The sequence below is a fragment of the Typopeltis vanoorti genome, chromosome 16 (genome assembly GCF_054136105.1).
Source record: "Typopeltis vanoorti isolate ZY-2024b chromosome 16, IOZ_Tvanoo_1.0, whole genome shotgun sequence".
In the NCBI taxonomy this organism is placed as follows: domain Eukaryota; kingdom Metazoa; phylum Arthropoda; class Arachnida; order Uropygi; family Thelyphonidae; genus Typopeltis; species Typopeltis vanoorti.
Window position 1 is genome coordinate 90,723,953 of NC_143564.1, and position 24,282 is coordinate 90,748,234.

General features: G+C 34.6%; 1 protein-coding gene across 1 annotated transcript in view; it reads left to right on the plus strand.

The window, feature by feature from the left end:
* Nucleotides 1–24,282, plus strand: part of LOC150098180 (uncharacterized) — a 113,895-nt gene that overhangs the window by 47,426 nt on the left and 42,187 nt on the right. Inside the window, exon 2 of the mRNA XM_090406221.1 lies at nt 24,062–24,150. Coding sequence (XP_090262347.1) covers nt 24,082–24,150 — 69 coding nt within the window. The 5' untranslated portion in view covers nt 24,062–24,081. The remainder of the gene's footprint in view (nt 1–24,061; nt 24,151–24,282) is intronic.

The following is a 24,282-nucleotide window of genomic DNA, read 5'->3' on the forward strand; positions in this document are numbered from 1 at the left end:
CAGATGTGTTTAGTTTTAAATCACTCGTGATCATTATCCGATCAGCCTTCAAAGTTTCTATGATGATTACGTAGCCACCCAAGAGTTTAAGATTGTGGAAAGTATGACGTTATCAGTTAACTGGTTTAAAACTACAAAAGGGGAAAAAATGGGTTTAAGACTTCTAAAACTTGAATACTTAAATGGAGAATAAAATGTATCGTCAATTCCTTGTCCCTAACGTAAAAAGTATGCTTCAAACGCTTATTACTAAAATATGGCTTGTTAAAGGTGGTTCTGTGTTCCAATATTGGCGGGAATTGAAAAAAAAAATATTGCTCACCCACGTTGCCATTTTAGTATCCGTTTGCAAACGTTCATGGGCGAAAGCAACATAAAAAACAAATGTATAGAAAACTTTGGAGTAGGAGGATACGTTTTCAAGTGAGAAGTAGGAATAATAACGTACTATAAAATATGACGATGGAAACATGAAATGGAACATATCAGAGGAGAATGGATTGGGGGGGGGGAATAGTATTTTCTTAGTTCGCTACATAGACGTTACTCATAATTATGGCAATACTGATTTTGTTAATCTATATCTTCCGGTTTCTGGATTTCAATAAGAAGTAAAGTTGACTTCAGATCCTTTCGTGGTGGATGTTAACTGACAGTTTGCAATCGAAATGGATATTAATATTCATCCCCTGTCTTTCTTCTGCGGTGCATTTGAAGAACTCTAATTTGCCGTTTGGTTAGATAAAACTGGACTGGAATCGGTGTAAAACGGTAGAAACTTTTAAAAGGTTTTCAACTGAAGATATGCTTGTGCTGCTCATACTAAGGTCAGTCTCCCGACACAAAACAGCGTTCCCAGAAATCACGAATTTAAAAGAAATAAGCTCACTGTAGCTTGATCTACCCAACGTATTTTTACTTCATCCTTATTTCTTTTGATTTTAAATTAGATCCCGTGGTAATCCCTCAAATCCTTTGCTGTTCCAAAGTAACACTGTCAATCATTCTATATTAAAGACTATTTCAGACTAACACGAACGTCTCCGTATTTTGGTCTGTCTGTAGCGACGATGTCCTTTGTTTCGAATGGCTTCGTTCGATTGCCGTCGTACGTACTATCGCGAAGAACACTTCTCGAAGGGTTTTCAACTAAACGTACGGTCACCTTCTCGCAGTTTTACTCCGTAAATCCAATGAATGCGATTGTTTTGATTTCACATATATTCGGGTATCAATATCTACGGGAGCAGTCAAAATCGATAGTAAGTGCATTTATTTGTATTCTTCTTCAACCTTTTGGTTCTGTCCACTGCTGGACGAAGGTCTCCCCCCATGATTTTCCAGACCACTCGATTTTCTGCCTTCCCCATCCATCTCACTCCTGCAATTTGTTCCAGTTCATCCATCCACCTTCTTCTGTCTTCCTCTTTGTCTTGCTCCATCCATTGGTCTCCACTCTGTTGTTTTTCTAGTCCATCTCCCATCACTGCATCTGGCAATATGGTGGTCAGCCTATCTCCATTTAGCTTGTTTAATGTATTTTACAATATCCATGACACCTGTTTGAGATCTTATCCAGATATTTGTCTTCCTATCTCTTAATGTTATTTTTAGCATACTTCTTTCCATGCGATGTTGTGTTGTTCTCAGCTTTTTGTTTAGGGGTTCTCCATGTTTCTCCTCCGTATGTTAGGACAGGAAGTATGCACTGGTCGAAAGCTTTCGTTTTTAGACTCATAGGGATTTCACTTCTGAATATGGCTCTCATTTTCCCATAAGCCGTCCATCCAAGGTCAATTCTTCGTTCAATCTCTTTTCTTTGGCAATCCTCGAAGGATAACAATTGGCCCAAATATACATATGAAGTAATTTCTTCTATTTCATGGTTTTCAACTTTGACAGTTCTATGGTTTATCATTCTTTTTTTTGTTTGGTTTTTTATATATTTATTTTTAATCCAATTTCTTTGGAGGCCTTATTTGACTGGTTTAGCCTTTCTTCCAGATCTTCAAGATTATCTGCTATTAGGACAATATCATCTGCAAATTTCAGATGATGCAGCCTTTCTCCATTTATGTTTATTCCTTTCGTGGATGCCTTTTTTGTATTGGGAACTTTTCACTGTTTTTATATAATTTAATTACAGAAGTTGCATTATTGTAAATATGTTTTAGTGTTTCATTATATGGTTTCTCAGTTCCCTGAGTTTCAAGAGCTTTTAGTGTTGCAGATGCTTTAACTGAATCAAATGCTTTTTCGTAATCTATAATAGGCCAGACATAAGGGTTTATTGTATTCAATTGATTTTTCAATGAGCTGTCTTAATGTGTGAATATGGTCCAAAGTATTGTAATTCTTTCTAAATCTAGATTGTTCACAGGATTGAATTCTCTCTATTTTAGATTTTATAATTTTTGTGAAGACTATATATGGTAGGGAGTAGGCTTATAGGTCTGTAGTTTTTAATTTCTCCCTTATTGTCCTTTTTAAAAATTAATATTAGAAGTGAATTGTTCCAATTTTTTGGAATTTTTCTCTGTTTTAGGAATTTATTAAAGTATAATTATTTAAAGTATAAATTAAAGTATATCCAGAATAATGAAAGGTAGATATAGAACATATTGTTTGTCTACCTTAGACCATAATGGAAGTGTTATTGCTGATCTCCAAAGCTATCGCAGACACTTGAGAAGTTTGCAAGAATCTCAGCAACATCTTCATATTCTCTTGAATTTTTAATACGGAAAGAGCAGTAAAAGAATAGGCAAAATTTTTCTCCCAACGAGCTTGAGCCGTATAATCAGCCATTTTTAAAGAGGACTAAAAAAATAGCTCTCTTACTGTCTCATTTTAATGCAGTAGGGCTTGACAACATCTATTATGAAATGATAAAACATCTACTATCATCTTCTGTAAATCCCCTTCTCTTAGTATACAATAATACTTGCAGAGGATGAGTTTCTTGATTCTTGCATAAGCCAGTTGTCATGGCCATCCCAAAACTAGGAAAAAATCCAACACAAGCAAATAATTATCGACTTATTGATCTGACCAGCTGTCTTTGTAACATATTAGAGAAAATAGTCAATGCCAGACTTCTCTGGTATTTAGAAAGCAATGATCTTCTCTCTAATATACAGTCCTCTTATATTACAAATAACCTCTTTATTTGTATTAGTATCACGGAAAACAGTCCACCTACATATCAAAATTTTCGATAAGTGTAGAAAAAAATGAAGTGCTAAAATTTGACGTGAAGTCGAAATTTGTGGAGGAGAAAATCTTCAGTGATTTTTCCTAACAATTTAAGAAAGCAGACATAATTATTTTCAACTCCAATTAAATTCAAACTTTTATGTCGTCTCTGCAATTAAAGAAGTAATTGGAATAATTTGTTACTGTCACTGATTTCAAAAATATTGCGTATTATTTAGCATTATAGTAAACATAATTGCTACCAGCTAATTAAAAGTTTACCGAATTTGTTTTCCAAAACTTTGGTACTCTGTTCATACCTCATTCGCTCGTGAACATCTCTAACAAGTTAGAAAGCATGCAATCATGCCGACTGTTCTATTCTCTTCTCTCCATTCCAGATCTTCGTTCTTCATCTGTTGCCCAATTAGCCAGACGAGTGGAGGCATCTATTTTCTTCTTTTCTTTATGTTTCCTTAATTGAACATCTTTCCAAAACTTGTTTGTAATCAGTAATCATTTACCTTCTACTGGACTGGGAAGGTCGGGTTAAAAAACCCCTTCTGTCTTGGAATGTTGTTTAAAACCTTTTTTTTTTTTTTTGTTTCTTTACAATATATTCTCGTGCTCTTTGATTGATTTTATTGACTTGGCTTGCTTGTAGTGAGGCTTGCTTAAGACCAATTTAGAGGACACCAGTCAGGATTTCCAGTAGGGAATAGTAATGCTAGCCCACGTTTAAAAAAAACACTAATTGGAGATACATAGCATCTAATGCTTCTAACGGCAAAGGTTATGCAGAGGGTCACGTGCTAGGCCTATCTATTAGTAAGACATGGAAATAGTCACTGATAAACAATAGAAATATTTGATTTTATCTAGAGTTTCGAAAGTTTGAAATTTGGAACATAATAAATTGATACTCAAGAGGGAAGTTTGATTCCTTTTTGAGTTGTGCATCTAAGAGGAAAATGATAAACATCGAGAAACTAATGTCGACTTAAAAGCTAGTTATCAATTAAATTTCCATTTATCTACATAGCGGCATTCTCTTTACATCTACAGTTCAAAGTATATTAGTTAAATTATGTTTTTATTCTCTATTTCCAGGGGTTAGTTGAATTGATGTCTTTTGTTTAATGTTTCTTTTATCATTTATCTTTCACTGAATCTTTCCTGCAGCTTCATGGGTAAATTGTCTAAAGTGTGAAATGGTTATGGGCGGTAGTAATGGAGGGAAAAAATACTGTAGGTTTAAATTTAATATCACAGATATAATCTGATTAGGTTTGTGGTTTCGTGGACAAAAAAAAGGAACAAAGTATAAAACGAAGTCTTGATTTATTTCGGTCTGGAAATCGGATTGTAAATATGTATCAAGACTGCCAATAACATTGCGTTTCTAAACGTCATCAATCATGTGCCTTAATGACCGAGTTTACTTTTTTTTTTATTTCTTATGAACCATAAGCCCTAAGGTGACATGACAACTCAGCGTACGGCTTTTTTCCCATAGTTCCTTTTAAGTTCGAATAAAGGAATCAACTGCCCTTCCCATTTCAGTTTCTAAAACACGATAATAATGAGCTGCTGTAACCATGAAATATCGTTCAGAAATCAAATTGCAATTCATTAAAATACAGACAAGTTATACAAATAATAACGCATTTGATGGATTGTTTATTTTAATCTTGGGAAAGATTAAAGTCGTATTTGCATACTTGCCGTTTGACCTTAATCAGTCATCAGCATTTTCGAATTCGTATGAATGTTATCCAAAGATCTCGTACTACAACACACGGACTTAAATATGCGTAACATCAGATTAATAATTCTTTTAGTAATGTGAATGAGGATCCAAAACTAAACTGTCATCTTTGTTTTTTAAGCCACCTCTGTTTCTTTCACTATCCAGACGTCCAGTTAATTTCTCCTATCATAAAAACGAACTCAGAGGGAGTTCTCTATGGGGGAATATGTTAATTAAAACAGAAGTTCGTCTAATAAATACAAAACTCCCTTCATATTTCAAATCACATGTGTGTTTTTTTTTTGTTATTAAACTAGAAAGCTTCATAGAAACTTGCTCCCAATGACCTTGATGAAAGTCATTTCGGACTAAAGTTCATCAGCCTCAGGGTAGCCCGAGTGTGACGAACTCCAGTCTCACTTTAAGTTCCAGCATTTTGCTTTGAAGGTACGAACCCAGTTAAGTTTGCTTCCTTTTTAAAATCGACTGGTGATTAATATGAGCACTGATTAGACCATAAAAATGAATAAAAAAAGAAAATTCTTTCTGTATGTATAAGTCAAATATAAATGACGCGCAGTTTTCTATTTAAATGTGTTAATGGTGACACAAAATTAACAGAAATCCACCGCTTCAAATGAATGCAGACATGCATGAAAATATCCATTTATCCAACCTACATGGGAATGTTTTTTCTATAAGGAACTATTTTTAAATGCTAGTTTATCATCATTTTGGCAGCGTTGCTGACAGTAGTTGTTTGAGGTAAAATTTAACGCCACATTGTCTGCCTTACATCCCGTTTTTTTTTAAAAAAAAAAAGTTAAAAATAGGTGGCGGGAAAGATTAGATATTTTGGTCGAGCTTTCATCTTATAAAGGATTACTGGGAAATATGCCATTTGCTGGATTTTTATGTAAAAATTTGGCAACGGTAAATAACCATTTTGGGTAACCCACCTATGATAAATCTGACAAATATCATTAGCTAAGTCAGTTCAGAATTTGATATGGATATCGACGATCTATTATCAATACCGTCTTGTGCAAGTTTTGCATCATTTAGATATAGTTAAGCTTAATATTCTGGCAATGTTTGCAGGAATACAAGAGTTCATTATGGTTTCAATGTTCTATTTAATATATCTTTTTTGCAGGACAGTAGTAAAATATGAAAATGTAACGTTCAGTCTTTTACACCAAGTCTATTGCTTGAAGACTTCAAAAATGCTTTCACTGAAGTCACGAAATGATCTCCATATAGGCCGAAGGTTTTGGGTTCCTCCCATTCAATTAAAATTCATAATGAAGAACGCGTTGATTAGGTTAAGGAAAGATAATAACAATTTGACTGATTTCTTATATAATTAAAACAAAGCATAAAAAAGATAATGAGCTTGTTTTTAAGCTAATTTTCTTTCTAAGCATCAGACCACGAAAAATGAAATGCAAACTGTATGGGCGTATAATAAGCTAAACAATGTTATACTGCTAATGAAACACTTTTTTTTTCTTTTTAGTCTACTGTGGAAGACCTGAGGCTGACTTAATTCAATTACCTGTTCAAATCGTGCGCATTATCTTAGCTGAACAAAACAAACAAGAAAGAAATCGGACACTGGAAAAGAAACAAAGACGCCTTAAACATGTTATGAATAAATTATCTTTAGGAAATTATTATACAAAAAACATCGGCGCGCGTTATGTAAAAACTGTTAGCTAATCTTTTTCCAATATATTCTCAACGGAAGACATTAAACACTCATTTAACTAGAAGTTTTTAATCAGTACATCGTTACCATACAGAAGAAATTTATTAAGGGCGGGTGCAGTAAAACGGTGCACTTCTTTTATTAAAAAAAATATTTTTTTTCCAATTATGTTATTTAAAACAACTTCGTGATGTAAATTTTAAAAGCTGGTTTCTTTTTAACAGATCAGAGGCATTCCAAAAGCGTTGTCCTTAATTTAAATCAAGACTAGAGTTAATATTTACAAATTATCATACTCTTTGTAGATTAAATAGTGCATATAATTTTTTTTCCCCTAGCGATCGAAAAATAACAGATTTTTTGTTGCCCAGTTGTGGTATACTGGGAAACACTAACGACTATTAGTTATCTAATTTTAATGTGCCATTTAAAGAAGATATATCTATTAAAATACTATTAAACTGGGAAAAAAAATCTCGCCTTTCAGAAAAATGGTATGAAAATATACAAAAAAAAAAAAAATTAAACATTACACACACGCAAGTTGAGGTGCTTCCTACTTAGTGAACCCACGTGATTTTTTGGTATTCATCATTGGCGTATAGATGGAAAGAAAAATCATAATTGGTATATAGAAAACAGAATTTCAACTCCCACCGTACAGTTTCTCTCCTCTAGTTTCTTTCTTGCTTGTATGTGCTATCGTTTGTTGATAAATCCAATTGAATATACGAAACTAGTTCCATAGAAAACACACTCAATGAACTAATATAATAAGGGGCTTCATTGCCTGAATAGCTTCTGCTGTCCTTTGATATTACTGTGTTAACTTTCATGCAATACATACAACAATCAATATACGTTATCTCATGCCATATTTATGTAGTATTATTTTGATCGATAGTCTTTAATGTTAAAATCACTGTTCCCTTGCTTATAAATAATTTTAAGCGATAATGCTCCTACTTCCTGAGAGGTGGAGGCGAAACACTAGAAGCATTACGATAGTTTAAGAAAATTGGATGATATAAAAATGTTAGCGAAATAAAACAGATTCGATATCGTGAATAACGATCATTTAATCCCAGTTAAAATAGAGGAATTAGATTGTTAATTAAGATAGTATGACAGTAAGTGTTCCTGTGTTTTAGTTAAAGCGTTATTCTTCATCTTTGTCACAAAAAAAAAAAAACTAAAGAAGATATCTGATATTATGCGTTAAGTAACAATATCAAATTGCCCTTTTTTTTTTTTGGAATGATGATCTCATTACGATAGCAGTGTTCGTCTAACCGATATCCATCAGAGCATCTGAATGGACTTTAAAATCGTGGCCCAAAGTTAGAAAAAGATTATGGTGTAAATTGGTGCTGTTTTCTTTATCATATGATTTGTTTGTACACCATGCTTTCAAGGTTTCATTCCGATTTTTTTTTATATTTAAATTAATCCAGTGAGAGAATTAAACTTCATCCCGTCTTTGTTTAATATGGATTAACACCTACTGTAATTAAAAATTAAAAAAATCCTAAAACTAGAATAAACATTAAATGCGAGATAAAATGCTGTCTTGAAATTCATAAATTGATATCAAAGACCTGTTTTTTTACGTATACGTAGTTGTGCAATGTTTTCTACGTGTTGCTCTTTTGTCTGGAAATAGTTGGTGACAATGGAATGTGGCCACATTGTTAGATGGTGGCACGCTCTGCTGCTAATTGTCATAGCGTGCAACACGTTCTACAGCAGGTCAAGTCATCAAAATGCATGATCAGATGCTCGTGGCATCGCGTGTAAAATGTACGCTGTGCAAAAAAAAAAAAAAAAAAAAAAAAAAAAAAAAAACTTTTTTCACTATTCATAGATTACGCGAAAGAATTTTAACCCGTTTTTATTTGAAAATAATTAAAATTACTAATCAAGAAGTTTAGTTTTGCTCAAGGTGAACTAAAACAGACAAACAGAAAATGGGACACCCACGTGGTACCAGGTGTTGTCAGTTGCAACTTTCCTATGATGAGCATCACGTTCATGCATGTCTGTCTGTCACGGCCGATTCACGTGATTTTCCATCAACCCCCCCCCCCACCTTTCAAATGCTACAATGATCATCGCTAGTATGGAATAGGAGCTGTTCTTGCAGCTACCTTCATTGCACTTCTGTTGTCTCTCGTGACCATTTTTATTTCGAAAAAAGACGCAGTCAGCGCATATGGAGGAAATTTAAGCATCTTAAAAGGTTACAGTAATCACTTCTTATCATTATATCGTGATGGGAAGATAATAATTAGGAGTATTTTAAATTGAGTTGTTAGCATTTCGTGCTGTAATCATGTAGGTGGTGGTGCATACGCTACGATGACTCTTCCTGGTTGGTCTGATTTTCCATAATGTAAAAACCTTAAAACTACTAACTCCACTAAATTTGTTACTTTCAAGTTATTCTGTTTGCAATGAATGCAAACGTGTGAATGTGTAGTTAATTTTTATCAGAACTTACGTTGTATTGTTCGTCTCAATTTGAGATAGTGTGGTTATGTTTATATCCAAACTACGGAAATACAAAGTAAGTTATAGCTTCTTAATATACTAATATAGGCGCATTTTGTTCAGTAAGATATCTGAATGATAGGTAAACATATTTTGTACCGATTAATATATTTGTTCATAATAGAGCATCTAGTTCTTTAGAAAGAAAGCAAACATGACTTGAAATTCTAGACTAAGAAAGCCAAGTCAGAGTTCTTTAACACTAAGAAAATCCTTGACTAGAAAGTATTGGCTATCTTATTAATGTTTATTTACTATTAACTTACCTGAAGTGTGGCAATGCTTTGATGAACGAACAGAAGGACAAGCAGTGATGCCAAAATACATACAGCACTGTTTAAATTGAATCAGTGCCCAAAGTATTTCTGATGACGCAAAAAACTTCTTCAAAAGTTAAGATGAAATACCCAAACTACAGAAAGAGCTAAATCCACCAAGAGCAGAAGGTTGTTTGGAGGATGTGGCCTTAGTATTATGGATGAGATCAAACCTCCAGACTTCCGGGTGATGAGGAATGCTTCTCGCACTCCATCAGTGTATAAATGAGTAGCCATTGAGATGGTGCCTCGTCACTCTCGCTTACGGCCCTTTGAAAACGAAGGTCTGCTAAATTACGACGGTATCAATCGTTCTCTGACTGAAAAAAATAGCCAATCCTCCCTCCTCCTACTTAGAGATATTCTTGGAAGTGAATTGTGCGGCCTCCAAGAGTTCGTGACTTGGATAAACATCATCTAAACTCTCAGCATAGTTGATTTAGTTGACGGGATCGCTCGTCATGAGCATTCTAGTAGCAACCAAACATGCCACGTGTTAAAAATTCCTCCGAGATGATCATCGTGTTAAAGGAATTCAAGTACTAGAGTGTAAATTACATTATGATGAATGAATAACTTTTAAAAACACTCTCCAATGCCACCTGTCACTTCGTTTCTTATCTAGTTAGATACAAATTTTCATGCTGTTGTCAGAGGAGAACTGGATTCCTTGACTGCCAAGGCAATCGTCTGTCAGCTGTTGGACCAGCGTATAATGTGCTTAGAAGCTAGACGACAGATGGGTTCGTTTAAAGACAGGACACATGGAAGGGGGGGCGGTTGCTAAATTATCCTTCTGGCTTACGCATTTTAACAGTTAAATAGAGTATGTGTGCAAGCAAAGAGATGTAATGTTCAAATTTAGCTTGCAAAATAATTCTATAATAGCGATTTCTTTTTCTAGGAGCATCGTTATGTTATTCAAGACTACTCATTACAGGAAAACATTAAAGTTATGAAACTGATCTATTTTCTAGCTATTCTCGGAATGTTGTGAAGTATTAGCACCGTTGGCGAGTTTAACCCTTCTTGTATACGACTCGAATATCACCAGTTCCTTTTTTTTTTTACGATCTTTAAATAGCATTTGTAACACTAGAAGAGCGTTGACGAAGAATCTGATCTCTTGAATTTCTTTAGTCTAAACTTATTCCTGTTCTGTTTCCTCTGCCAAATTGTCTGATCCTAATTAAGCATAGAGGCTTGCAGCTCATACCAGCATATAAGAACAGCTGTCGTGAAGCATTCCATATCTCGTCTCATGTACCTTAGATTTTTAAGATAGAAACTTGTAGTAAATCTGAAAGTGTGATTGCTTTTAAGAAGTGTAGTGGAACTTATGAAAAAATACAGCACTTATACTCAGCAGGGTCTGAAACTGCTGAGTTATAGAAAAATAAATGATTATTTTAGACGGGCCACACACACACAATTACAATTTTGTATGGCACAAGTCGTCAAAATCTGTAACCTGAATATGCTAGTGACGTCACAATTAAGTTCTTTTGTTCATAAACATTCTGAACAATAGTGACTATGGATTCATGTAACTGATCATTTCCTGCTGGTAAAAAATAGTCAACATTCTTTTTCAACCTAGTCGCTTAGTATTTTACGTTCTAAACTTTTTTTTTTTTTTTTGCAAAGTGTGGATAGTTCTCAAGAGATAAAAATAAACGACCTTAAGATAAGATGAGGACATGGACTGTGTGTGCGGTCTGGTGTGGTTTATTGACATTCTTCTTTCTATTCCGTCCTGCCCTTCAAATTTCATCCCCTTGATGCATCATGTCATCAAGAGAAAGTGTTGAGATAGGAGGCAGATTGCATCCCATTGATTGTACGTTTAAATTTAGCTTTCTGTAGTCGTCCGATAAATTCATTTTCAAAGTCGGTTCCGTGAATTATTGGCGCCTTGAGACTAGTTTTAAAAAAAAATGCAACATCAGCAAGTCACTGATGCTATGAAAATAAGCAAGTCATCGCGTTAAAGGAGTACGAAGAAATGCGAGCACTTGTATTATTTATCTACAAAAAAGTCGTAGCTCAAATTTCTTAGATTTAATTGGCTTTTCTTAAGTGTGGACGTACTTACGATTTCACGAACTTGAAGAACCAACATAGCTTTCACAATGATAATATTTGAACAAATAGTGAAATATTATCAGATATTAGGGACAGCACTGTATTCTTTAGTATCTACAAAGTATTAAGAATGCTCATTTAACAGATATGAGCACACTTTGTGGCATTCGCGATGTTGGTTGATTCCAACTGACCAACCAACTCATTCTTAAAGGAAGAGAAAACAAAAAGTGAGCTTCTGTTTAATTTTTTTTTCATTCCTTTATTGTCAATATTCAAAGCAATACATTGATTTCCAATCGAGTGAAAGATACAGTTGCGAGCATATGCATGCACACATTCAAACACCTCGTGACCAGGAATAAATTTACACTAGTCTTAAACACACGCACATCAACAATCCACAATCCGACAGATTTTGATACTTTTATTTTAACCCTAATTTCCATTACGTTGTTGACATCTTTGCGAACAAACTCATACGAAACGTGAAATAGAATATCGCAATTGTCTTTACTATTTACCTGCAACGTAGGTTGCAGATAAATGCTTTATAATGTAAATAATAATGTAAAAAAATATGTAAATGCATTTATTTAAATGCTATACTAATACCAGGAGTATTAGGAACAAGAAGGAAGAATTTTTGGCCTTGATTGGCTCTTCCTGGCCACAGGTTATTGGCATTAGTGAAACATGGCTGACGGAAGATGATATAGTTAGTGGGATCGAAAGCGTAGGTTATAGTATGTTTAGGAGGGACAGAGAATAAAATTGGGGGAGGGGTGTTATTGATGATAGCTGATGAACTGCAGCCAAGGAGAATTGAAGTATTGCAGGATAGTGAAAGGAGTTAATTTAAGGCTATTTGGTGCGAGATTGAAACTAGCAGAACAAAATATACAATTGGGTGCTGCTATAGACCAGGTGATGGAATAGATGGAGTTAGTATGCATAGACAAATTGATGGAAAGAGGGTAATTATTATGGGGGATTTCAACTATGGTAACATTGATTGGAAGGAGGAGAGGCCACATGTGAGGAAGGAACTGGATTTCATTCAGTTACTAAGGGATAACTATCTGAGACAGCATGTAATGGAAAATACTAGGGGTTCGAGAGTGCTTGACCTAGTAATAGCATCTGAGAAATTGACTGTAATGAATATGACCATGTTGCCACCTGTTGGTGAGAGTGATTATAAGATCTTGACTTAGGAGGTGGCTAAATCTGTGCAATTTGTGATTAAGACAGGGTATATGTGGAATTACCGTGCTGGCAATTATGACAACCTTAGGAGATTGCTTGGTTCAGTGCCATGGCATGTAAAACTGCAAGGGCATGGGAAGAGGTCAAGGAACATTTGCAGGAGGTTATGGCTGACTGTATACCTAGAGTCCGAATAGTAAATCAAGTAGGGATTAAATGGATGAATAACACCATTAAACTTGAGTTGCAAAAATATAAAGAACTGTGGAAAGAATTTAAGAAGAAAGGTGACCTGCAAGTACATGAACGGTATAAAGCGCAGGCCAGAAGGGTAACGAGTGTGGTAAAAAAGCAAAAGCGGATTATGAAAGGAAATTAGCCATGCAAGCTAAAGAGAATCCCAAACAGTTCTTTCAATATGCTGCAAGTAAAAGAAAAACTGTACACGACAGAATGATTTTAATGAATGCCGATGGTAGGAATGTCACTGAATCAATCGATATAGTGTAATTACTGAGTGAGCACTTTGCAAGAGTATATCATCCAGGTGGAGATATTGAAAGAATGAAGGAACCATTAGTTTATATGGGAATTGTGGTGAATGAAGTGGAGGTGAATAGTCTATTACAGAACCTTAATGCGAATACATCTGTGGGATTGGATGGTATACCAGCACGGGTTTTAGGTGAAGAGGCTAAAGAATTGTCAGTGTCTTGACCATATTGTTTAATCGGAGTCTCGGGTCTGGTTTAGTCCCGAATGGGTTGTAAGAGGGGGGGAAATAGTTCCATTGCATAAAGGAGGATCCAAGACTACTGTTGCATCAGGAGTCGTTGTCAAGGTCTTGGAGAAAGTAGTCAAGGGAAAAATACAGGAATGGATTGATGAAAATGAGATACTGTATGGAGGACAGCATGATTTTGTGAAGGGTATAGTTACTGATCATGCCTCAGTAACTTGCTCAGATTTTATATCACGTGACTGCTGAACTGGACAAGGGTAATGGGTTTACAGTGATACTGCTGGACCTGGCTAAGGCCTTTGACAGGATACCATAAGGAATTCTAATCCGTAAACTGCAACATATGGGAATGGTATAGGGTTGGTGAGATGGATAGGAGGGTGGTTGATGGACAGATACCAGAGAGTAGTTTACTCAGGAGTAGAGTCCAAAAGATGGCCTGTGACTAGTGGTGTGCCGCAGGGTTCTGTTCTTGGACCACTGCTGTTTAATTTGTTCATTAACGATATAGGGAAGGAACTGAGAGGAATGGTTCATTTGGTTGCTGATTATGCAACGTTCGGTAGGGCAATAGTGAATGCAGATGATGTCAAAATTTTGCAGGCTGATTTGGATAGATTGGAGGACTGGGCTAAGGAAAATGGATGTCAATTTAATGTGGCAAAATGTAAGGTTATGCGTTTTGGGGTGAAAAGAGTAGCAGCAGTATATCACATTGGTGGAACTGTACTCCAGGAGATTGATGAGGCTAGGGACTTGGGAGTGTTGGGAGATAGGGAGTTGAAGTTTAGGGGACACATTGCCAAAGTGGCTAAATCAGCTCATCAAATCACTTGGATGCTGAAGAATACTTTGACGAGCAGAGATAAGCAAGTTATTGTTCCTCTGTATCGAGCCTTGATAAGACTCCATCTCGACTACTGTTCCCAGATCTGGTCACCTAGGTTTCTTCTTGATGGGGAGGAGATTGAGAGGATCCAGAGACGAGTGACCAAGATGATAGCAGGTCTATTGAAAACCTTATGAAAAGAGGTTGCAGAAATTGGTTGATGGGCGGAAAAGGGGAGATATGATTAAGACATTCAAATTGCTGAAGGGTTTCTATAGGATTAATTCAGAGGATATTTTTGCGAATAGAATGGTGGTGGGAGGACTAGGGGACATCCTTGAAAGCTGGGTAAGATGTGGTTAATAAGGGTGTTAGAGCTGGGTGTTTTACTTTTAGAATGGTGAATGAGTGGAATAAGCTGCCAGAGTCTGTTGTTGGTGCTATGACAGTGAATGAATTCAAGGCAAAGTATGATCGATACTGTGTGATTCGATACAACTATTCGACATACTGTGTATGTCGAATAGTTGTGATGGACATGTTTAGGGCCTCTCTTGATGAATCTAAGGACTCCTTGGAGTCGCCCATAATAATAATATTCTACAACGCCTTATATTCTTATGTAATTTTGATATGTATAAAAAATCAAAAATGCGTAAGACATTTTCATTTGCAGTTGCGTAGAAATTTAAGAAATACATACTGTTTAAGAATATGCATTAGAGGAGGGAAAGGAAGTTAAGTTCCACTGGATTAAACGATTTATTCTAGTCCTTTAACTCAACTCTGTTTATTAACGGAATATCTCTAAGCACTGACCAATCAGAAATGAGCTCTGGTAGAATGAGTGGTCATTCTATTTGTATTGCATCGTTATTTTTAGTGTGGTTAACTACGAGTCTCTCGTTAATAGCTCTAACAGAAGAAATCAAGAATGCTCAGGAAACAAACATCTAGGCTCCCATTAAGAAGCGTTTAATGATTGATTTCAAAATCAGTCCGTACTTACATTTTGGAAAATTGTTACCTTACTGCAGACAAAATGCTGACTCTGTAATGGATAGGATGGCCACCATCATTAACTCTACCCTAACGTTTATGGAGGTCATCACATGAATCATTAACGTCACTGTTAAACAGTGGGAACAGCGAAAGTTCTCAGAGCATCGTTTCAAAAATGCGATAATCAAAGAAGTTATCGAATATCGAGACTTTAATAGAAGGGGTATTGCTTATCTGGCTGAAAATAACTGTTTTTAAAATGGAAAATTACATAAATGACCTTCACGATTTTGGTTAGTGCGACTTTTATGAGTTGGTGCACGATTTAAGATTCATAGTTGTGAACGGAAGAAGGTGCAGGGATTTAAATTCGTAGCAAAATTACAATAAGTTCTTTGATTTAATTTTATCCTGAAAATTATCCAAATTTTTAACTGTCAATGACGATGTAACAATTGAGTTAATCCTTGGTAAAGTCGAAATTTCAAATATCTGGTTCATTAATCAAAAAACAATAGTGATACACACATTGATCAGAATTCAGTTTACAAATGAACATTGTGTGCTGTTCCACCTGGAAATTGGCCTTGACACAATTGAATTAGCCTTAAGTGATATGCTGAACTTGTGTATCAATTGATACCTGGACTGTGTCTTACGTCATTCTCTCTTCACTGTTTGATGTTACTCAGTTTAGCTAAGAACTTTATCATCTTCTTTCTTGTCTGTGCCGGGTAATGTTTTCCAAGAATCTTGCATGTGGAAATGGATAACATCCATTGTACGTAGTCGTAGTTCTTTTATTATTTTTTTAATTGTCACTAGTGTGGTTATTGACACAGTGTAGGCTCCTCACTGGCTTGAACAATGTTTACTAAGTACGTGACGTCATTCGTTCCTCTTGAAACTTGGCCAAAACTTGAAGGTTGTCACTACTGGTAAGTGTCATGCCTGTTGAGCTTACGCACCTACCTGAAGCTATTATAGAAGATTTTATTTAAGCGTTTTCTTTTCAAAGAGTTTTCTTCTTGTACGCATCTATTGATTAATTTTCAGCTAGTATACGAAAAGTAATAGAAAACAGTTTCTAGTTTTGTGTAGTCATTAGGACAGTTAATTATACTGTAATTTCTGAATAAGAATGCACTCACTTACACAAAACCAAACAAAAGTTTGGACTACTGAAATATATTGAATTATTTTTACGACCTGAATTACAAAACTGGGATTACGAGAGGGTCGAACATCCTCTCATGATTCACGATTGTCATAGTAATCAATCATAGTAACGTTAACTTCCTTAAGTTAAAAAAAATGGTTTAAATAAAAATGAAACGTAACAGGAAGTTATGATTATTTATTTCTGATAGTATGACACAGTGAAGCATTAGAAGTGTGATCTGTATTTCTATTACACTGTTTCTGAAATGCTGGATCTCTTCTGGTTGGTAATACCAGAGCCATTTGATGGAAAACCTTCCGATGTACGTCTTGGATACTTTAATTTGATAGAGAGCTAATGGCAGTCGATTTAGTCGTGTGTATTTTGGGTATTTATTAGGAAAAAAATATTATTTTCAGACTTCATGAATCTGTGGTGATAACTGCATTAATTGAAACATTAAATATCTGCAAATGTATATTAAAATATAAATACAAGAATATAAACAGAATGGGTAAAGAATTGAATATTGAACTGGGAAAAAGTATTGATAAAATCTTAAAGATGGAAAGACAGAGGAATAAAGAAAAGCAGATGAATTTGGACATTTTTTAGTTAATTTTTTTTATTTAAAAAAATATTGAAGAATTCGCTACTGATAATCTGGGTGTGATGCGAACTGGAATTTGCCGTTCACCTATGTAATAAAAATACATAATTTATTTTTAATTACAGGAGTGCAGATATTGAACGTTTTGTGATGCTGTTCATAGTTCGAAGGGATCGCTGCCTTTGCTTGAAAATTAGCAACTGAAATATGTGGTTGCCTACCAACAATAAAAATTTAAAAACGCTAAAAATAGCGTTTTTATTCTTTAAATTAATATAATTTTATTCTAATTTCTATAATGTACCATAATATGTATACAATTGTGAAAATCACGTGTAACGTAAGAATTCTTCCTCATTTTCGTTGAAAAATAGTTGATCAAATTCTTGTATTTCTTGGGGTTGGTTTCATTTCTTTAAATATTCATATCTTTAATCAATTTGGCACCGAAGTAGTGTTTATCCATTGCATCTTTGTGATTGTTTCTAGTTAAAATATGAATTACTTTTAGTCAGAACCAAAGGGTTTAAGTGGTGTGGTAAGATAAATTCGTCCCAAACTTAGATTTCCATGCTGTAGTCGGCATCCATGCAGAAAATGTGTAACATATTAGATTTAAGAATCAAATTTATAAATTGTTTCTGCTTCATTTTTTTTTACATAGAGCTCTAACATTTATATTTTTAAACCAATTTAGGGCAATACTTCGTATTTCTATCACTTCTGTTATTAAATTTTCGTCTTTCTTATTTCTTGAGCATCTCTCGTGGTGATTGCTTCATCTCAAATGCAAACTCCATCATCACGTAAAGCATGCTTTCAGACGTGTTCTCATTTATCTAGCCTCATTTAAATGCGGATATATTTGCACTTTTAATGACTTGGAAGAACGAGTGAGCTACTTGTTGAGTTTCCCGTCCTCCTTAAGCATCCTCTACGCTGTCATCCTTCACTTTCCATCAATCACTTACTACTTTTAGGGTTCTTAAGCGGTCACTGATAATGGCTACAACTGGATATGTGCCAGCTCGTGGTGTCATGAAGCACATTGGACACGAAGTTTAATATTTTTCAATACCAATGTTTTTCAAAACGAAAGAAAATAAACTCAAATATTTAAAATTCCTGCTTAAATGCAAATAGTCATTTTATTTTTCCATTTCTTTCATTATCTTTTTCATTGCATTTAGAAATGTCTTATCTTTTATAGTTTTATTCTGGTGTATCAAATTTTATTATTTAAAAAGCAAAAACTTCTTAGCGGCATCTTTCCTTTCTCTGTGTGCAGCCTTCTTACTCGATTCAACTCTTCGGGTGTGCAGATGTAATAGAACTGTCATTCCTCTTCATCCCCCACCCCTATTCTCCGGTTAGTCTTTCCTTCCTGTATGTGCCGTTGCACACACGAACACATTAAACTCTGAACGAGTTCAACAACCAGTTCCCTTTAATAGTGGGAAAGATATGATTTACGAGTCTTCGCTACTAAGTCGAGTTTAAGTTCCTGTAACTTATCACTTGCTTCAGACCGTAACTTGACAATTTTATCGCTTGCATAATTTTTCTTTGGAAACGCGGAAGCATCTGAAGAAGCAAGAAAATCTCATTGCTTCTTTGAGATGAATTATCAGGTGGGCAGGGCATATCAAATTTTGACAGTAAGCCATTTACGATTTTGGACACCTGATGTTGATATCATTTTCAATTTCTCTGTCCTGCCTTGGGATAGTTCATAGACAGGATTTTAACAACTACGGGTCCTTTTAGAGAATTAAAAGAAATTGTTCCCTTATGTAAATTACTAGGTGGGCACAAATAAATAACCCGCATAATAGTGTGCGAGTTTCATGCTTGGATAATATACAGGTCATTTTTAAGTTGTTACTATTTTTAATTATGGTTAATTTTGTATGAATTTTGAAACGACCTGGAGAAAGGGAACAAAATGAGTTTGCGTACAGCTATTTAAATTAATAAAGAGAAAAAAGAAAGAATTAAGAGTCATTTATATTAATTTACCGAAGATTTCCAGGAATGTCGCTAAGAAAAGAATGCCTATTTAAAGATAAAGCAGAGTGGAGTTAAGAAAGAACTACCGCATGATGAATGAAACGCAGGAAAAAATGCAAAAGAAGCAAAGTAAGGACAGTACGGGAAAATAACTGCTACAGGAGAAAGAAAAATTACATTTTAATCAATTTGAGAATGCGAATAATTGTCATTATTATAATTAATATTTCCTTAATATATGACTAACTACCACGCAACGTCTGTGAAATGCTTGGAACTGTTTCTAATCTCAAGGTCAATGAACTATTAGATTTTTGTGATTGGTGCCATAATTATACTTAAACAGATATCTTGAATAAAACATACCCGAAAACCTTCAATATTTTAAGCTATGGATCGTTTCTGCTCTTATAATAGCAAATCTAATTATAGAAAAGCTTGATGTTTGAAGGAATTGCTGATGCACAAATGACTTCCGGTTTTCTGTAAATTGTTCGAGTCGTTTTACTCTTTATATTAATATTTTGCTTAATGTAAGATCAAACGGCAGTTCACAACATAATGGAAATCTCTAATGTTCCCTAAGATTTAACAAAAGGATCCATTACTCTTAGAAAATGAAAGAAATGATCGGGGATTTGAGTACCTATTTAATTACAATTAAATTACGAAATTATTTGCATATAATTCAGAAATAATAGGACTTTATTTCTAAGGTCAAAGACGCCATGAACTCGATTAAGATTTAAAAAAAAAGCTAGTGTACGCTTATTAATAGTGAAAATGTATGGATGCAGCTAAATTCCGTACAACATTATTAAATGCAGAGATTCCGATTTTCAGACCAAGAATTGGGTCCAAATGCAGTGAACGGGACCCCGGGAATATTGTGATGAAAGCGACATTACATCTGGTGCAGAGTGGCTGGTCATCTCATCGAAAATCGATCGGATTTCTCCCGATCATCAAAACTAACAAACTACTAAAACATGAACTTTGGAGCCTTAGAATTATATTCTCTCCATCCAGTCACTCAATGTAAGTGCTGACTTATAATTTTTGTTGACTAGATGAATGCTAAAATCAGAATAATATGGACAGTGAGATTTAACGGGAAACTAACGTGAGAAGTGGTAGTAACATCCTGCCTTTGATCTATAACCTTGGGTATATATGTGTATGGACTCGAGTCTCCTATGATGCATTGTGAATAAAACTTCACGCATCATTAACTAGAAAAACAGATTTTCATTCTCGAATAGTAATTCAATTTGCATATCGCCTAAACCGCACTTCTGCCGGTAAGTAAATTTACTTGAAATGCTATTGCTTTATTCTAAATGACATATGATAGGCGGTAGCAGTCGGCTATTATTCTGAGAAATTCCAATAAACCTTTATTGGTAATCTACAATCGAAAATTTAATTATTATAGACGGATTTATAAGCCAACCGGCAAATTTTCCTTTGTAGCTTGTCTTTACGAAGGAAAGATGAGTGAGATGAGACACGCAAATCGTTTAAAGCTTGCAGAGTAAAAGAGGGTTTCGGCAGATGATTTTAATCAACTACCAGATGAGATCATGTTGGGAGTAGCCCTGCGCTAGAATTGCTCTTAGAACAAAACTCTGTAAACGTACATGAAAGAGGATAAATTTAATTTCGGTTGGTTTAGTAAAGCCGGCTGCGCAGTAACATTTGTAGAACAAAGATGCATCGTCTGTATGCGAAGTACATTCTTTAAAATTGTCTTCATTTAGAAAATGCATTGTTACAGAATTGTACTAAAGAAATGATTTGGAGAATCACAAAAAATATATTTCATTAGGTACAAGCGGTTCTGCACCGATTATGTCCTCAGAACATAATTGTGTTTTATCAAATTTTCTCTTGAATTATTCGTTCAGTTTTGAGACCAAAAATTAGAGAGTCTACAAACTCTTTACATAGAATTAATTTCCATATTAATATTTACGAACGAAATCGATGCCTTCTCTTTCAAATAAGGTTTCTCATCTTTCGAAGAAAACTAATCAACTAACAGTATTTTACACCCTGTTTTCACTTGGGCGATGGTAATCATCTAGTTTCCAATACAGTATTACAATCGAGGTTTGTATTCTAATAGCGAAAGACTGCTAATTTAATCATTGTGATCTCATCTAAAAGTACAACGCTAGAGATAAGCCTGGCGATATATGCAATTGGAAATGCGATAAGACATACATATTTAGCACTTCGTTTATTTACTTGCCTTAATCTACAGAAAATCAATAGAAGTAATCTCCAACTTCAATTAAATAAATTACGTTTTCGGTTCATGCAAACTGTGAATGAATAATATATATCGAATACTTTCTGATTATTTCAAATGCCTCAAGTTAAAAATTGATCTCGTACGTGTATCAGCACTACATCAATATTTTCTTACTTCATTAATTTTGTCGTTTATAGCTTCAAAGATAATTTGTGAACGGTGCCAACACATTTTGACAAACTAAAATATATACTTTGCTGTATATCTTCCTCTTTCCGTCACGAAAAGGAATAGCAAAACAGACATAATTATTGAAGAATTTATCAAAGAGAAACTGGAAAGAAAATTATGTAAAATTTTCTTCCTTTTTTATAGCAATTTTAAGTTGATCTTTAACCTGTCCTCTCGGAAAACTCAGTTGTTGATGGAGAGAACTTACTTTCAACTAATGACGTTGATATACAATGAAAATATATCTCCGTCATTCTGTCTTCTGTCATTTAGCAAAATAGACTAGAAAATTACTCGTTTGGTGCGGTGACGGATTGCAGATGGTGAGCATAAATCTTCAAGTAAATGTGAACATTTGAAAGGAGAATTAATCTTGTCATTTGCTTCTTAGATGCTGCAATTATCTTTGATGTAATATATTCCTGCTCACGCGTCTAATGAAAGGATAAGGAAACATTTAATACATGTTTTGGATACTACAGTTCATTCACCAGGGGGAGGTTTTGAAATGGTCGACTATTTAGAACTACCTTTCTGTGTGTCATTATAAGGCCACTTGGCTACCATACACCAAGGCGTCGTTGTAATAACAGTTGCCAATGGAGGCAAATGAACTAGAATAAAAGGAGACAGAGATATCTTGTTAATAATACTGTATGAGAGCCTCGAGAAATACTTTTGTGCACGTAGTGAATGGCAATAATGAAGTGTGCAAGCCTTAAAAGTTGTGATACGACTTCCTAAACAGACGAAATTGGAATCATTGAATATAATCAACGGGAATTTTGAATTAAATTGAGAATCCTTAGCTCTCAGGAATTTTATTTTTCTTTCTGTGTATAATGAGGCTACGAAGTTTGTATATCGTAAATTTTCTACGGACACAAGTCCAAATTTTTTTTTCCAAGTAAATTTTTATTCCAAACATTTGCTGTATCCTTCACCAGATGCCTTAAACGGTTCTCCCACGTGCTCTTGGAAAAACGTGACAAGTGAAATTGACATGTGACGTCAAACCTGTTCTACTTGTTCTTATCGATACTAAAGCAGAGAATGAAAGCAACATTGTCATATCAGCATTAGTGCGTGTTGTACGTGCCCCTGTGACGTGGGAAACGCCTACGCAAATTTAGATGTTACATTAAGGATGGGGGGGGGGGGAAGAGATTTATGCAAGTTGCTCAAAACAGGTGCAGAATAGAAAATAGAATTTCACTTTTTTTCAAAACAAAGAAATGGATCACAAAAGTACTGACTTCGATACTTGGTACTTTTATGACCATTCGTTTTCAACTAATATTGCAGTATTTACGTTGAAAAACACTTAAATTGCATAATTTCTTCTTCGAATGGGACCTATGATTGTGAGAAATAGATATTCCTTTTCCTGGTAATCAACCACTTAGTGACGAGTGTTCAATTGCGAGGAAAAGTGGATAACAGTCCATTTAAGGACGTCTTTAAAGATAATCCACTACCAAATATCTGACTTTGTCATTGAGAATATATAAAGTAAAAAGAACGGTAAAAACCTCGTCAAACTGCATACAATGCTGCTGCTTTGGATCTGTAAGCCACAGATCACTTTATTCGTGATACTCTGTCACCCATATCATATCCTGTTTACTTCCACCAACCCAAATGCTATTCAAGGTTCCTAGTCTCCCGTTAAGAGATCAAGATAATATTGCTTACTTTAGTAACGATTTCCTTATAATTTCATTTTTTTTTATTGATTAAAACAACTGTTTCCGTGGCAACAAGTTTTTCTGGCGTTCATGTGATATCATTTAGAACAATATGAGAGCTGTTTTAGCTGATGCTTCCTATTTCAAAACGAGCCATCTGTTAGTCGACCAATAAAGATGACAATACGATAGCACTAAGAATTTTCCATTATTCTGAATTGAACAGTAAAAGAACGAAATGAGAAACTTAGCAAATATTTTGAAAAATTGAAAACTAAATCTTGGGTGCATGTGAGCGCACCGAAGCTCTAGTTTTCGAACAATATTCTTACTATGAAAAAACCGAAATCGCAAATTAGTACTATGGAAGATTGAATATCAAATGTACTAATGCAAATTTCAGGTTTGATGGCAAGTTTTAGTAGTCTATAATTAAATAAATAAAACCGCATAGAAATTAATCTTATACGAATAGAAATGCTATTTACATAGTATGAACATGACCTGCAACGGCTAAATAATGCACAGATCTTGTTCCTTTGACCATTTGAGTTTAAGAAAATCTTCCAAAAATTTCCCATGAAGTTGTGTAAATCTTTCTTTAAATTCTCAATATCAGTTACATTATTTTAACGATCTACTTTGTTCATTTACATATTAAAATGAACTTGAAAATCATTTTATAAATAAAGTAATAACTATCACAATTCTAGTTTCTGCAAGGAATCAAAAGATGGCAACAGGACATGGGATTTTGGCAGGATTACTTCTGGGGGTGCTGTTTCTAAAGTCATTATCAAAGGTAAGTTTATTTAAAGGTATAATCCTATTCGACTGCTTTTAGATTTTTCCGAAATTCATACCACATTAAAAATATCCATTTATGATGGTGTTAGGAATTTACTTAGGACATTCAAAACTTGAACTAATTCAA